Raw genomic sequence first — 16,221 nt, 5'->3', positions numbered from 1 at the left:
CATACCAACTCTTCATCTCAACCTACAACCTTTCGAATTTTCCCTATTTTTCAAATATCGTGTAAAACAAGACCGCATCTCACAATCAACAAATAATCATTAATTAACGGTCGCTAAATACTACACGTTTTTTCCAATGATAATAAGGAATTTGGAGCTCATATTTTGGGCAAACCAGTAATTGACCAGAGACTTTTCACTGAGTGTATATGAAATTACACCATTCATTTTGATTAAGTAAAAACAAAAATCAATGAATGATTTAATTGCCTTGTTATCGCGTTGGTGGTACCAACTAGGCTATTACCCGTTTAATCGGGTTTTCATGGGGTCCGGTAGATGGCACGGTTCGTGTTGTAAATTGTAGCCGTCTTCGTCTCGAATGTTGTTTCTCTTCAGTTCGCTTCGGGTACAGGCTGGGCATTGTGAGTCTGTGAGACTTGGAAGCGGGCTGTCAGTTTTCGTGTCAGATGCGGAAGCGGTCGGCTCCTCGGTCGTAATGTTTCCGATCCGTGTCCCTCGTAAGCCGGTGGATTGAGACGAGCTCCGATGTAATCAGAAAGAATATAATGGCGAAGAGAAGCGTAGAGGTTCAAGTACTAGATAGCGATTTCTCAGTTTTATTGCGCGAGTCTGTCACCTATGAGTTTAAAATGGAATCGAGGTCGAAAACGAGGCTGCGGAATTTCGTCATGCTGTGCATGCTCCTCGCTCTAACCGGCATCATCTACTTCAGCTACTTCTGCTCGGACAAGCTGTGTCCGATGGCGGCTCGTAAGCCGTCCTGGACAGAGTGGAACCCGAAATTCCCGGACCAGGACAACCTCGGCAAACCACTGAGCCTCCATTCTAGCCCTTTCAACTCGAAGACGTCCAACCCGGGCCTCAGCTACGACGACGTCCTCAACGAGAACTTCCAGTTCGACATGAACGCACACGACGTCATGGTCTTCCTCCACATACAGAAAACGGGCGGCACCTCCTTTGGCAAGCACCTTGTACTGGACCTGGACCTCCAGAAGCCGTGCACCTGCCATAGAAAGAGGAAGCGCTGCTACTGCTTCAGGCCGAACAGGAACGAAAACTGGCTCTTCAGCAGGTACTCGACCGGCTGGAAATGCGGCCTACACGCCGACTGGACTGAACTCACCAGCTGCGTCGACAACGAGTTCGACAAGAACGAAGGAGATTCTGTTAAAAGAAGGTACGTAATTCATTGACATATTTATTTATTTGTAACTACAATAGAATGAATCTACAAGAGGAGTAGTAAAAAAAAGCAATAATAACATAAAGAAACAAATTAGTAATTAAACAATAATAACAACCACGGCTTAAGGATTCGTTACATGTATACGTTTGAGTTTAATTTTAACTTTTAACTAAAGTGCAAGGAATCGTGAAATACATCTATTTCATTGGAATAGCAATTCAGCAATCTCATTATCCTCATTAGAGGGGAGTCCATATTCTGTTCTGCAATGTGGGACAAAGAACAATTTATGGTTTGTTAGTGATCAAATGAAAGTTCTGGATATCAAGGGCCCCATTCAACAATTTCCAACCCCAAATGAGATCAGCAGAAATCCTGCTGTGCTAAGCAACTCCAGACCAAGCCAGTTTAATCTTTCCAAGAAATTCAGATTTGCAAGACCAAGTCTGGAGGCCGTTATCTTTGTTGGTTACCTTTGTACTTTTTCTAACTCGCTAATCTCACCAATGTAGTAAGGGGACCACACAACACTTGCATATTCCAGATGACTATGCACGAGGGATTGATATAATCAATTTTTAAAATCTCCAGAAAACCTAGTAATAAAACCAAGATTGCGTAGAGCCTTACATCGAATTTGTTTGATATGGTCACTGAAATCACCCTTTTAGTTGAAAACGACACCAAGATCGGAGATAGTGTCAACCTTTTCCAATCTCTGCCCATCAACAAAATAATCAAAGTCACGAGATAGGATATTTTTTGTAAATTTAATTTCCTTGCATTTGTTATTATTCAAAGAAAGATGATTCTGCTCACACCAATTAACGAACCAGTCCAGTTCCCCTTGTAAACTAACACAATCGAGAGCAGAAGACATGGAGTTAAAAAAAATTTCAAATCATCTGCCAATTTTATTTATTATTTTTATTTTATTTATCTACATTGTTATTATTCAATTAATTAATCTTTATATAAGGCATTGGTCAAGATAAAAGATTATATTATTAAAGTTTATATAAAGATTAATTAATTGAAAAATGTTATTTGGTCAATCAGACCACAAACTAATGAATTATTATTATTTATCATCAGGCAGATGCCCACAACCAGTATAGTATATATACAGAAAATACGATACACTGGTGGTATACTAAACAATATACATTTTACATAGACATATACGTTGGATACTATTACTAAACACATAACAAACCAAAAATTATTTTATAAATGTATAATAAGGAAATCGATATTCTCATATTCATTTGCTTGTCTTAATATTCTTAGCAGCGGCTGATTTATAAAATAATTTGTATCACCACGTTTCACCTGAAATGGGTCTTTAGTCCTTGAACAAAAAGTAGGAACTTTAAACTGGATTAAGGTTAACAAGTAGGAACAATCTATTACATTATTTAACAGCTTATAAAAAAAAGGGAAAAAACAGTCACACACCAGTCTTCTAGTGCATAATCTATGCAACCTCAATTCCCTTAGAATTGTTTCATAAGTAAGGATCCCTATAAATTTTAAATTTATAAGAAACAAATAACACATTGGAGAAATTTATTCTGTACAAGTTCAATCCGACCAATTCAGGAGCTACAAAAGGGATTTGACAACATAGACGTACTCTAATTTCCTTCTTACAAAAGAACAATATAACCATTTTCAATAAGTCATAAAATCACATGAAATTCTTAATATAAATCCTAACACCTTGGGAGCTTTTCTTTTAACAAAGTTGATATGCTGATCAAATTCTTATAAACTTGACCAATTAATTAAGGTTTTTAGTTGAGAAAAAAAGTCAGTGTCACGAGCAGGATTCGAACCCACGACCTTCGGCTTGATATGCCTAAATATATTCCTAAGTCTTTTATTGTATTTGTTCTTTCTAGCGACACACCATTAATCGTATAATCATACATTATACAGGATAAAAGATAAGGATTTACGCTTAACAATGTTTAGAATCAAAAGATTTCTTACACACCATGAATACAGATAATTTATGTCTATTGCAAATCAGAACAATCATCAATTGATTTAATACATGTGTATATTTTGGCGTAATCGGCAAATACAAGTATTTTACTGCATACAATGTATTTAACCAGATCTGCAATAAAAAATTTAAAAAGTAACGGGGAAAAATGGCCACCTTGAGCCTGAGGTTTCATAGAATTCACACTTTACTGCCTGTGGTCGTTCACTCTGGTATGATCTTAACCAGCTCAAAAAGTCTTTATTAAAGGCCATTAAACACATTTTTTGAACCAGAACACTGTGATTGACCTTAACAAATGCCTTACTAAAATCTATGTTTATAGCATCAATTTGATTGTGCTGAGAAAAAGCATCTAGAATATCATACTGGACAATTAATAAATTTGTTGTCGAAAATCGACCAGAATGGAACCCATGTTGCTCGTCAGGAGTATAAGTTTTTAGTGTAGGTGTTAAAATATTACATATTATGCTATCATACATTTTTGCTAGTATTGAAATTTGAGAGATAGATCTATTTGAGAGATATTGTAGATGCTATTTTGACTTTATCATATTAACGAGATATTGCTTAGAACTATAGGATTTATCAATACGTCGATTGTCCAAAACCACAGGATTTGGGAGTTGTGATACACAAAGACTAGTTTCTATCTGCTGGTAGATCCACACAACTGCATCCACTCTGTAGAGGAGTGTCAAGTTTAAATATTTTTATCTAGCTGTGGTACCTAGAAAGTAGGTACTAAATATTTTTTATTGCTACCATTCAAAGACTGAAATTGCAGAACTTGGGAGTTTTTATGTACATAGACCACTTACTGTTTTAATTCTTGCAAAGAGGTTATAAAGGCAGCCAAAAGAGCGAGTACCTGGACGATAAAGTTTTATATAAATATTCATTATAGGTCAAAATCTGAAAACCTTATTTATTTTATACAGGAGACTTGAAACAGCCATTGTTGTTTGGTTTTAATGGATTATATAATGAAAAAAAATAATAATAAAAGGGGAAATTAAAAAAAATAATCTCACTTTCTGCTGCTGCTCAATATGGGTGCAGGGGGAGAACACACACAAAAAAAAAGGTTGATGCTAAATCACATGAGCCCTAGCCTTACAATTCAGATTCCCAGTTTTGTTCAAAACATAACTGGCCCTTCGGAAACAGAAATTAGTTCTGCGAATCGGTTATGTACTTTTTGTGATAAGTAGTGGGCCTTTACAAGTATTTCTTTGCAGATTTTGGTAAGCAAAAAATTTTGTTTTCTGTTGGCATTTTCAAATTTTATAAGATATATTGCAAGTGAAAATAAGGTAATTCATTCCATACAGTAGGCCATAACGTCCAACGATCAAACCACTTAACAATTTTCATACTATAATCATTAAAATACCATGGGCTCTGCCAGGATTCGAAACCAGAACCACTAGCAACGCAAATATAAGTCGAACAACTTAACCACATTCCCCGGATTTATTGAGAAGAACAATAAGTTGATAAAAAATTATTGAATAATGGTAGGAAACAACAGAGATTGAGGAACCAAAAGTCCAATGAGAAAATATTCACTGTTTATCATCATCATTATCAACATCCTTGTGCGCTTTCCTATCAGTGTCATCACAAATTGTTTCATAAACTCTCATTGCACACGTATAAGTCCTGATAGATAGATATCTGGTTATCTAAAAAGCCTTAAACTTAATGTAAACACGTAAGAACCAAATGGCTTTTACTTTGTGATGAGAAACATAGAGTTGCTATAGATAGTATAGCCCACCTACCCTTATGATTGCATTTGCTGAAAGGCTCAAAACTACCTTGTTGTATATTCTCGACTGTGAGAATATATTGACCAGGGTAAAAGAATAAGTTTACGACTTAATAAGTAATAAAAATAAATTGTTGTAATCAATGTTACATTAAAAATGAAGTCATCTTCCCACCATTTTTCTTCTTTTCAGATGTGAATTGAACTCCACAAACTGTGGCCACAATACTCATAAATCAATGATACTGTACTAAAATAATATACTTGATAATTTTGTTCTATAAATCTGATATATTATTTTACCCTGAGTGGTAAATTACAAAATCAAACTTGGTTTCATATGAACGTATGGTGTGGTTTGTATTTCACTTCTCTCAGCCTTGACCCTTTTGATAAACCTTATTGTGTTAACGACATTCAAAATGTGACTCCGTTTATAAGAAAATACAAATGTTGTTTTTCTACGGTTGGTTGATAACATGAGGGTTTTCACCAGATCAGCAAACTAAATCCAATTAATCGCAATTAACCACAAGGACTCATTTTGTTCAAAGTGGATAATTGCCGGACGATTTTGCACACGAATGCACCTCATTGCCTTGCACTTCATTAGATGCCGCAGGTTAAATTTAATTTGAACCATAGATAAAATTTGAATAGGCTTATGCCAAAATTTTAAAGTTCCCTGTAAGGCCTATCCAAGTGTTATAAATTATAATATTAGGAGAAATGAAATTGAATTTTTAAAAATTGATATCAATCCAGGCATCGCTCATCATTAAATCTTACAGATGGAAAAATTGTTGGTGAAAGATTATATATAAGCAATTAAATCATTAAAAATTTAAAAAGTTAAAAAATTAAAAAGTTCCCTCTACAGAATGGTTTTGGTTTGCTTTATGGGTCACACTGTAATTAGGCGGTATTGCTTTGTCTGCAGAATTACATATTTGACGATTCTGCTGTTTTATCATTTTATTTTTTCCTGCAATATCAAATTACACACCCAGTAACTATATCATATTTTTTCATTTCATAACCACAATTTATCACACTGGATTACTTTTTTCCCCTACTTTTGCTTTTGATCAATCATGCAAATAATTAGCAAAATCGGGAGTAAACTATCACTTTTATCATGTCGCAAAAACATGTGCTGCTATCAAACTAGTCATTTAAGCTTATCTGACTTATACCGCTGGGGGTGGTGCTATTATCTTGTCGGTGGTTGCACTTTACCTCGAGCATATTATCTTCGTATAAAAGAAAAATATTGTTTGATGACAAGGCAAATATGATCTAAATGGTTGATAGCCTTTAATATCTCTTATCTACCTCAACTAATGAGGTATTTTTGCGCATACCCTAACAAAATAAAATAAAAATGAATATTAGTCTACTTGTCTAACAAATTAGGTAGGCACATCAACCGGTAGTCTTGTTCTCAGCTCAACAGGTCCTCCTTATTGTTTCAGCCTTGGGTTGATTTTCCTCACTAATTGCCAGTCCTCAACTCAGTTTTCCTTAATTGGCTATTCAGTCTTGTAGTCACCTTTTTATGTATTCATGGAGGGAGAAATGGCCAGAAGTGAATCAATCTCAGGTATCCATGATGAGCTTGACATGTTCTGAGGAGGTGACAGTGACAGTTTACATCTTCCTTTGACAGTATGATTAGATTGCCAAAGAGTTTTTATCCTGGAAAATTATAAAAATTTCTTCAATTCCTATACTCTGGGCTTACGACTCAAGAATAACTTTTCATTATCTGTAAAGGATTGCTTATTCAATATTCAGGTACTTCTACATCACACTGCTGCGTGAGCCGATTTCACGTTACTTGTCTGAGTTCCGGCACGTGCAAAGAGGAGCGACATGGAAGCATTCACGGCACTGGTGTGGAGGAAGAGAGGCGACAGAAGCCGAGTTGCCACTCTGCTACCGCGGCGAATCATGGACAGACGTTACCCTAGATGAGTTTATGAGCTGTCCTTTCAACTTAGCTCACAACAGGTATGTTAAAAAAAGTCCTTTAGAGATTTTTCTTTTATTGAATTTTGTTTTGTTTTAGACAAACACGTATGATGTCTGATCTAGCTCTTGTTGGTTGCTACAACACATCATACATGTCACCCACAGAAAGAAATAGTGTCATGTTGGCCAGTGCGAAGAGAAACCTTGCTGCCATGGCATTCTTTGCTCTGACTGAATATCAGAAGGTATTTTTTAAATTAATTTTAAGATATTGTGTGATGAAAATTAAATTTAAGAAGTTCTGTTATCAAAATGTTTTATTTTTTTCTAGATAGGGCAATATGTATTTGAAGAGACATTTAATCTCAGGTTTGGCGTGCCTTTTGAGCAGCACAATGCAACGTTGTCAAGTTCGACACTTTCCACCTTGTCTGCACAACAGCTGACAAAAATTCGAGAGTTGAACGCTCTTGACCTTGAACTTTATGAGTTTGCAAAAACGCTCATGTACAAGTATGTGTTATGTATAATTACATATGTATGTTTTAGTTCTGTCTTGTAACGATTTGCCCCACAGGAGGTTCAATAAGCTGAAATCTCGAGACTCGCAGTTTGAAGAGAGGTTCGCCCACCTTGGCAAGCTGCCGGGTAGAACGGAATTTAACTGGGACCAGGCGATCGAGGATGTTACATATTCCACCAACACTTGAGCTTTTAATCGTATGGAGTTGGTATACTTAAAACCTTTTTACTATGTCATCCACTTGTCCTTACATTCTCGAAAGTTTACAAGGTTTTTTTTGTTCCTTTGTCATTAGTCTTCAAAATCAGCATGTCCAGGCATGCATTTGAACGTGGCATATCAATGTACATTTCTTTACAAACACCTTCTAAATAATTACCATGGGAAGGTTGGAAATAATTGTAGGGTTTTAATTGAGGCTCATTGAAATTTATACACAAAAAGAATCATTGTGCCTTAAATTTTTTTATCAAACATTTTATTTATTATCGTAACATTTTATTAACAAGACCATTTTTATTTATTTATGATCTCATGATAATCATTAGCTTTTCAAACTGATTTGTTCAAAAGTAATGCTAGTTATTTAAAGATATTCGTTACCTCTATTTGTGCTTCTTTCCCTAAGAGCTATTATCTCTCTGTGGAAACCCTTTTTTGGTATAAAACTTGTTTAAAAAAAATATTTGAGAAAGGGTGATACCTTTGCATCATTTTTATCATTGCAGTAAGGATTACCTCATTCGTTGTCTTCCCTTGCTTTAAAAATTAAAATTAAACTCTATTCGGTCCTTGAAAGCCAGTTGATTTGTGCCTGTACTGGATTTAACGCTCAAATTAGAGTTTGTTGCTAATAATGTTGTAGTTCTATATTGCTTCAAACAAAGTAATTATAAAAAAATGGATTAATGGGATTTCATACACACATGGAAAGTGTATGAATTCTTATGCTGAAACGATGAATGCAGTATTAATTAAATAATAACTTGAATTATTATATTTTATTTTTAATATAACAGGAAATATCGTATTTGCCCAGATGTACTTATTTCCTTTTTGTTCATGAATAAGCTTTAATTTGAAATTGAAAAAGTGATTTATGGCTATTAATTTTTCATTGTTTTCAATATTGCATTGCTAGCGGTCTTCCTTGGAAAATGTGATCTGTGTATCTTCTCTTCAGTTTTTGACATAAATAAAATTGTCTTTATACACGTTTATAAATAATTTAAGACAATAATGAACCATCCATTTGTAAAAGTTTTAAAGATGAAATAATCTAAAGTATTTTTCCCCTTCATCTACATTTGTATTATATGTATGTGTAATTTTCCTGTTAACACTTGATCTGATTAAGTCTTGTTTTTAAACATTGGCAAATTTTAAACATAAAATTTTCAATATTTTTTTTTAAAAGATTGATTGGTGATAAACTTAACCTGCAGCTTGATCGTGTATGATCATCCTAGAATATCCTCCATACTGAATTTGCCTACATATACTTGAGTCAGTGTATGAAGTACCTAAAAAAAATTACAAACGCTCGATAAAGGACGCAGGTCATCCACCAAAAAAGATGAAATGTCAAAATATGTGTCAATAGGCAAAATCAGTGAAAATAAACAGACCAGGATAATCAGAGGTAATCAAGCTGTTGGCATTTTTAATTAATGATGATTGCTAACTTAACACGTTGACTGTGACCCATGCTTGACCATTGGTTGCTAATGCCAATCTTCTGGTACTTAAAAATTTTATAAATTTTTTTAAAATGTTTATCAGTGATAAAAATTATATGAGTTGCATCCCCCACAGTGCTAAATAAAACATTGGTTCTGGTTCAATTTTGGCGTGTAGTTGAATAAAAGTAATAACTGTAGACGCATGTTCTGGGGCAGCCGGGGTGTGGTTGTGAGTTTCGCGGTAAAGGAAATGGAATTTTTAAATTTTGTCTTTTCTTTAAACACCTTCAAAATCTTTAGGTGTCATCCTTAAAAATTTGACAAATCCCATACCATCTTCTAGCCTTAATATGTCCAAAAGATCAGGGCATGTAACATTGTTATTATAAACAATTTTCGGACCCAACATCTTTGATTTCTATTATTAATTAATAATAACAATGACAGAGAAACACCGAGGCCTAACTCCTGAGAAATTTTCTAGGGAATTGCTTCTGTAGTGTACGCATGACTTGTTGCAGGGCAGCCCCCAAACAGATGCGCAACATTGAATCTGTTGTTCATAAACTGTTCCCAATAAAGACGCGTAACTTTGACCCTAGTGTGGACGCCTTTACGCCTACAATTTTGGTAAGAGGCTCCTCTACCTCCCCATGTTTTATATAAAATTGTTAATCCCTTAATAAATAAGTATTATTCTTTCCCTATTGTTAATATTTTAATTCCCCCATATCAATCCTTTTTTTCTTCTTACAGCAGTTTTCACAAAATAACTTTTTTTTTTTAATTCACTTCCAGTTGAACAAATTTGGAATGTGACACTTTTGTCCTTTTTGAGGTGGCCCTATGAATTTTGAACAAATATAAAGGGGAAGATGCACTGCTGCACTCAAAAAGACAATTGACATGACGTACTGTTGTATCTTAAGCAGTCAACGTGTTAAAATGGGGAAAAAATTAATAATGTATTGTTACACATTTATCATCCAATAATTTAAAAATTGCTGTTAATCTCATATAACACATAAAAACAAAAATTGATTGTAAACTGAGTCAAGAACTAAAATTAGTCTTTAGTGTATGCTATGAGTAAACTCAGTTAAAGATAAATTACTTTGAGATTTACATTAGAACTGCATCGTGTTTCCCATTATGGGAAAAAAAGTGTAGAGATATACATACTTATAGCATACGTAACCAAATATGAGACTGTAATTGAATTTTATTTACCAAAGATATATTTTAATTAATATTGGTTATTTTAACTTTGTTAATTGAAACCAGTTTTTTTTTAGAGTCTAACAAAGAGTAAGTGTGTAAATATGTACATTATTATTGAGTGAATGAAATTATAGAAATTGTGCTAGAAATAGTGATGAATAATCTGGGGGGTATGTTCTGGATGAAAAAAACAAGATTGTTATCTGCCAAGCTTTTGACCTATTTTAAGGTCATCATCAGGGAAAAATAATCTTAAAGATGTCTTCAAATAGGCATAATTGAGGTTTTAATAGATTATTTCAAATTTCTTTGAAGACCGACTCAGTACGAACTTTGCCAAGGACAGTAACACTATTGCCATTTTTGTTTGGGCAAAATCACTGGAGCATGCGTTATTCTCTTGACTGTGAAAGGGTTATTTATATTTCTATCTGTTTGTTCACTGTTTGTTAACTTCCTTGAATTAATATCTAACAATCTCTTAATCAGTGTCTTTGGGTAGTTATTTCTTTTATATTTATGTTGGAATCAAATGTCAAGCATCATCGATATCGTGCTGGCCTTGCGATCTTGTCTGGCATTACAAAAGACAGCAAGAAGAACAAGCAAGTTGTGGGAACAGAGGATTGCGAGTATACATATTTGTGCCTTCACCAAGAGCCGACCTTTTCCTATATCTTACCTTGATCATGCCAATACACCTTTTAGCTTGAAAAACTTTTGTCTTTTCTCAATTTTCTTACATCAAAAATTGGGTTAGGGAACTCTCCTATACGCAGACTAGTTAAAAAAAAAAGTTCTGAAGGAAGATTTTGATCGTTTGGTACCACTCACGACATATGATCCAACAATGTTACAGATTGCAATAAGCATGCTAAATTTTAAAATAAATTACTTATTGGAATTGAATTATCGATAATTGGATTTTGCTCTTTTAGTCTTAGTGTTTGTTCTGACAAAATTTCTTTGTTATATGTTTTATAACTTGTTTACTTCCTTGGTTCTTAAATTTGTAAATTGAATATACACTCTCCTTTTAACCTGATCTTCTGAGTAAACAATTTAAAAAAAAACTGCTTGTTGATACTCTCTTGTCACATTCCTAATTCAACATTATTTTGCATTTTATAATCAGTTTTTTTTGTGTGTGGTTTGTTTCTCTTAAATGTTAAATTTCATTCCTTTATTTTTTTTCCAATTGTCTTCCTTTAGATAGTAAAATCATCATTAGTATGGCAGAGAAATACGCTTATGATAATACTTCTGTAGGGTCAGACATTACCGCTGGTTCGGAAAATTTGAGCATTCTTCATATTATCTCTATTTTCTTACAATATAGCTTTAATTTCTTTTATTTTAATATATTAAAAATTTTGTCCGTATCTATTTGTAGACATCTTTAACACTGTTTTGCCCTGATTATTTCCTCAAAATAGGTCGAGAGCTTGGCAGGTAGCAATTAAATTTATTTTTTGATCTAGACTGAAATCCAGATTACTCGCGAGTAAAAAAACTGGTTGATACATGTAACACTTTATATCATAGTGGGAAATAATTTTGTTTAAGTGCAAAGGAAGAAATAGGTGTACAACCATTTTTGTTTTAATTTTGACCATTATTATCTCAAATGTGTAATATTTAGTGACCGTTATGTAATGATTATTTAGAGATCGTAAGACACATACATCTCACCAGACTGCATCTCACGATCTCTAAATATTATTATCTCAAATGTGTGCACAATCAAATAATTGTCCTTGTGAATGTATAAAGTTTTTTTTTAAATTAGTAATCAGCTAGTGTAAATAGATTCAATTAAGAAAAGTAATGTCATACCCTTTATGTTTGTAACAATTATGTAATTATATGTTATAAAGATGTAAATAAACTTTTTATGATGTAATTATTTGCCCCAGGGCCCCTGTGTTTTATTACTTAATATTTAATCTTTTTTTTAATTTACATATGCTTGTCATGATGTACTTTCAAAACATTAATTGTAATTTTTTTGGTTATAAAAAAAAAAAAATACGTTCGTTAGTATGTTGGGTTCAAATTCAAACCCGGGACCATTCCAGTGATGTCGCCGTGTCAATGTCTTAACCGTTGCAGCCAACAGTTTATTTTCTGTCATTTATTATTTATCACCTGTGTCAAAACGGGCAATATAAAATAAGATAGAAATAAATTAATCATTCATTATTGTACTTTATTTGTGATATAATATATAGGTTTTTGTTGTTTTTTAAACCATACCATTTGATGGAATTTCACATTTATCTATACACAAACATTTATTAATAAATATATAAATCATGATAAACCATAAAAAAATATAAAACTTAAAAAAAATAAATAAAATTAAAATCTCAGAGGTGAAAACTAAAATAAGTACAACGTAAAGTGATTCATTAAGTGGGGAGGAATCAAGATCCAATCAGTCAAAAAAGTGATTCAGTGTGGAATGGTCACAGTTTAAGATTTTTATCCAAATTAAGTCCATTTACACAAATTTAAATGAACTTAAACAGCAATAGTGTTCATCTTATATACACCAAATATGAAAGTAAAACAATTACAGGAGGGACTTTTCGATCATAATTGGCTCGAATCCATTGGGCTGCGTCTCGAGGAAGTCTTCCGGAATAAAATCCAGAACAGCGCCTTGATCCACTGCAAATTCAAAATTTCAATTAGAAAAAAATATATAGAAAGATCACTTTGATTTACCGAAAAGAGTAGGGTAAACTGTTCCTCTGATGCCACTGACGGGTTTTTCTAAAGGTTTTCCGTTCACAAAAAAGTTCAGATCAATGTGGTCATAAGTGACACCCTGTAAAGATGAAACAACAATCATTAAACGTCATCATTACAAATTAATTGAAATTATATTTTCATCATCATATCCATTCTTACAATTATATCACCCTCCATCGGTTTATCAGCTATCTGGTGGACAATGGTGCCATTGTGCCTGATGTTACCGTCACTGCAAAACACCCATGATTCACTGTCTAGACCACCTGGTGGTTTGTTCAAGTCAGCCGACCTCGTCGCCACTCCAACTCCCCAGACTCCTAGTTAATTTTAATCAGTAGACTTATTTTTACACATTGAAAATAAAACCATACCTCCTTGCTGAACTTTGACTTCAAAGTACGACTTGTTCTGAACCAAAGGAGCTGTGCAAAGTGTCCCACCACTACCACAAACCCTGACTAAGTTTTTTATCAGCACAACTTCATGTCCTAAAATACAATTAAAACATATTTAATCCAAATTAATGTTTATATCTTACTATTTTGCTCTATCATTTCCAATCATCATGGTTTGCCTATTCTAAGAGACTGACTAGGATAATGAAAGTGTGTCACTGATTGAGTACAAATACTTGTAAAATTTAAACAATGTTTATATATCCCAGGCCCTGAAGATGATCTCAATAAAGATCGAAATGTTGGCACGATGTGTTTTTCTAAACCTTACGTCACACCAGCCTGCATCTCACGACCTCCAAATAATCATTAAGTAATGGTCACTAAACACCACATAGAGCAGTATGTTGACATGTAGTCTAATTGGATATGACTTCAATGACAACATTTTTGGCTAGGTCAAAATAGACCATCTGGTCAGTTGGCATCAAACTTTCATACTCATCAGGCGTGACGTTATGAAATCCCACATCATCTTGAATCATCTAACGAACGTCTTGTCTAGGATTTATTAAATTCCAAAGCCTTATTCAATTCCATAACACAAACACTTCGAGTTCTCTGACTTTCATATTTGGTCGAATAGTCAAAAATAAGTTATTTACATTTTAAAAAGATCCCAGTGAATATTCCTTACCGACGTGTCTTCCGTCAAGGCAGATCCTTTCGTTGTTGTTGCGAACCGGAGCAGTTTTCAGCGTGAAGCCAGTCCCTTCAAAGCAGGCCTTGAAGCAGCAGATCGAGGCGAGAGCCATGGCGAACTTTAAGACTTTTACTGTTTAAAAGGCGAAGAACGACGAGACAAATCTACAAAAACGCATTTCGTTCCATCCCTTTGATTGTCAAAGGGCGGCTGCCTTTGTGAGTTTTGTCAAAGGAGGAACCAAAACACAAACAAAAACGAACGACTGCCTTGAGACGGAGGTTACTACATGTCGTCAATTGCGTCACTAATAGTATTTAGTACGGTCTATTCCACATTCAAAAAAAATTATTCATTCAATTACGAAAAAAAATCCTAAATTTCAAATTGTCAAAATAGTACAGTAGCAATAAAAGTGTTTACAGAGAAAATTATTAAATTTACTATCCACAGAAATAACACAAATTTTAAGGAATCCAATTTAGAAAAATGTTTAAATATAGAAATTTATAATATTTAAAAAATGTAAAGAAATGTTTAGTATGACGTGTAATAAATCCTATAGTTTTATTTGCTTTAGCACCTATATATTAATATGTGTATAAAAGTTTACTTTTCTCCACTCTCCTTCTTCTTAAAAGGTTACTTTTCTAAATTATACTATGAGCTTTTACCATAAATAAAATTAATTGTACCTTTACTTACTTTTTCATAATACTGCTTTTCTTTTAAAACCACTTCTAAAGACCTTGGTGTTATTTTTGACCACAAATTACATTTTATTGCCAACATCAATCATATTACATCGTCTAGTTTAAAAATGCTGTTTTTCTTATTCCATTACTCTCCTGATCTCAACCCAATCATTCTTTACATATTGTGAAAGATCAGTTTGAATACTGATTTGGAAACCCTACACTGCATAAATGACAGATCGGTGGTGGCTGATGAGCCATCAAGTATCCCTTGGTGAGAGTAGGCCTTGATCCCAAAATAAATTTCCCTTCATTGTTCAAAAATTAACTACTAAACACAAAATTTTCCTTTCTTGACACACTAAATAATATGTATTTACATTTATTTAACTTATATTATTTGTAATTAAAAACTTTACTAAATATAATTCATCTAAATATGCGCAAAATACTTTTATTTTTACTTACTTAATCAACATACTTTTTGTTATTGTTTTCTAATATTATTTACATAATATTTTTAAATACATTATACTAAAATGCCTTGCGCAATTATTATTATTATTGTCTTCTTAATCGGGTGAGGATGACCCTTCTCCTACAAGTCAGATCCTCTGAGGGCCTCCCATCAACAGTGCTCTTGATATGTGAGAGTATAAAGCCAAGAGTTTTGTTGTTGAACATTTAATTTTTTAATCATTCTGACACATGTATATTGATTACAGCATATTAAACATGAGAACAGCGAATTCCAAACTCTAAAGCATCAGGAAGATCATTAATAAATAACAGAAACAGCAAGGGGTTAAGGACGCAGCCCAGTCTAACCCCAGAACATATCGAGAAATATTGAGGGACCTTGAAAACTTTAACAGTAGAACCTGAATTGCCAATTAAGGCAGCTTCACAATTTAAATTGCTCAGAATTCTTGCCTATAAGGCAGGAGTAACTATTATTACAGACAATTTGAACAGTGCTTTAATATACATATTCTCCTTGAGACACGTAGACTTGTAGACTTCACTTTGATTTACTTACTCTTTTCAAAATAATTAACTACTATATTGACAGTAGTTAATTATTTTGAAAAGAGAATTAATCATTTTAATAATTGCAAATGAAAACTAAGTTTGCAATCTTCATTATATTGTTATTGTTATAACAATTGTTGTTTTCTTATGTTGTTATATTTTCATAAGATATTCCTATATTTAAACTTTTTTTCAATTGGATTAATTCTGTAAAATATATTGTTATTATCTTCTT

At 33.3% G+C, this 16,221-nt stretch overlaps 2 protein-coding genes across 2 annotated transcripts; one reads left to right on the top strand and one right to left on the bottom strand.

Annotated features, from left to right (window-relative positions):
- The first annotated feature begins 324 nt into the window (after positions 1-324).
- Positions 325-12,305, top strand: LOC106663693 (heparan-sulfate 6-O-sulfotransferase 1). The gene is made up of 5 exons (XM_014388732.2): positions 325-1,204; positions 6,799-7,014; positions 7,073-7,220; positions 7,307-7,488; positions 7,553-12,305. Exons 1-5 carry the CDS (start codon positions 570-572, stop codon positions 7,683-7,685), a joined length of 1,314 nt encoding a protein of 437 aa, XP_014244218.1. The 5' UTR covers positions 325-569; the 3' UTR covers positions 7,686-12,305.
- Positions 12,306-12,593: 288 nt separating this feature from the next.
- LOC106663708 (SPRY domain-containing protein 7) lies at positions 12,594-14,543 on the bottom strand. The gene is made up of 5 exons (XM_014388760.2): positions 14,254-14,543; positions 13,533-13,649; positions 13,318-13,478; positions 13,132-13,234; positions 12,594-13,074 (listed from the first exon to the last, which is right to left on the bottom strand). The coding sequence occupies exons 1-5, from the start codon at positions 14,369-14,371 to the stop codon at positions 12,977-12,979; spliced, it is 597 nt and encodes a 198-aa protein (XP_014244246.1). The 5' UTR covers positions 14,372-14,543; the 3' UTR covers positions 12,594-12,976.
- Between the last annotated feature and the right edge of the window lie 1,678 nt (positions 14,544-16,221).

Source organism: Cimex lectularius, unplaced genomic scaffold, assembly GCF_000648675.2.
Source record: "Cimex lectularius strain Harlan isolate CLEC.00 unplaced genomic scaffold, Clec_2.1 scaffold135, whole genome shotgun sequence".
Taxonomy (NCBI): Eukaryota; Metazoa; Arthropoda; class Insecta; order Hemiptera; family Cimicidae; genus Cimex; species Cimex lectularius.
The sequence above is the reverse complement of the archived record's forward strand: the minus strand, read 5'-3'. Positions and strand labels throughout refer to the sequence as shown.

Coding starts and splice junctions, on each gene's coding strand:
- LOC106663693 (XM_014388732.2), top strand. CDS start 570: ATGGCGAAGAGAAGCGTAGAGGTTCAAGTACTAGATAGCGATTTCTCA. Junction 1,205..6,798: donor GGAGATTCTGTTAAAAGAAG/GTACGTAATTCA, acceptor TTCAATATTCAG/GTACTTCTACATCACACTGC. Junction 7,015..7,072: donor TTCAACTTAGCTCACAACAG/GTATGTTAAAAA, acceptor GTTTTGTTTTAG/ACAAACACGTATGATGTCTG.
- LOC106663708 (XM_014388760.2), bottom strand. CDS start 14,371: ATGGCTCTCGCCTCGATCTGCTGCTTCAAGGCCTGCTTTGAAGGGACT. Junction 13,650..14,253: donor CCTTGACGGAAGACACGTCG/GTAAGGAATATT, acceptor ATTGTATTTTAG/GACATGAAGTTGTGCTGATA. Junction 13,075..13,131: donor AGTTTACCCTACTCTTTTCG/GTAAATCAAAGT, acceptor TTGAATTTGCAG/TGGATCAAGGCGCTGTTCTG.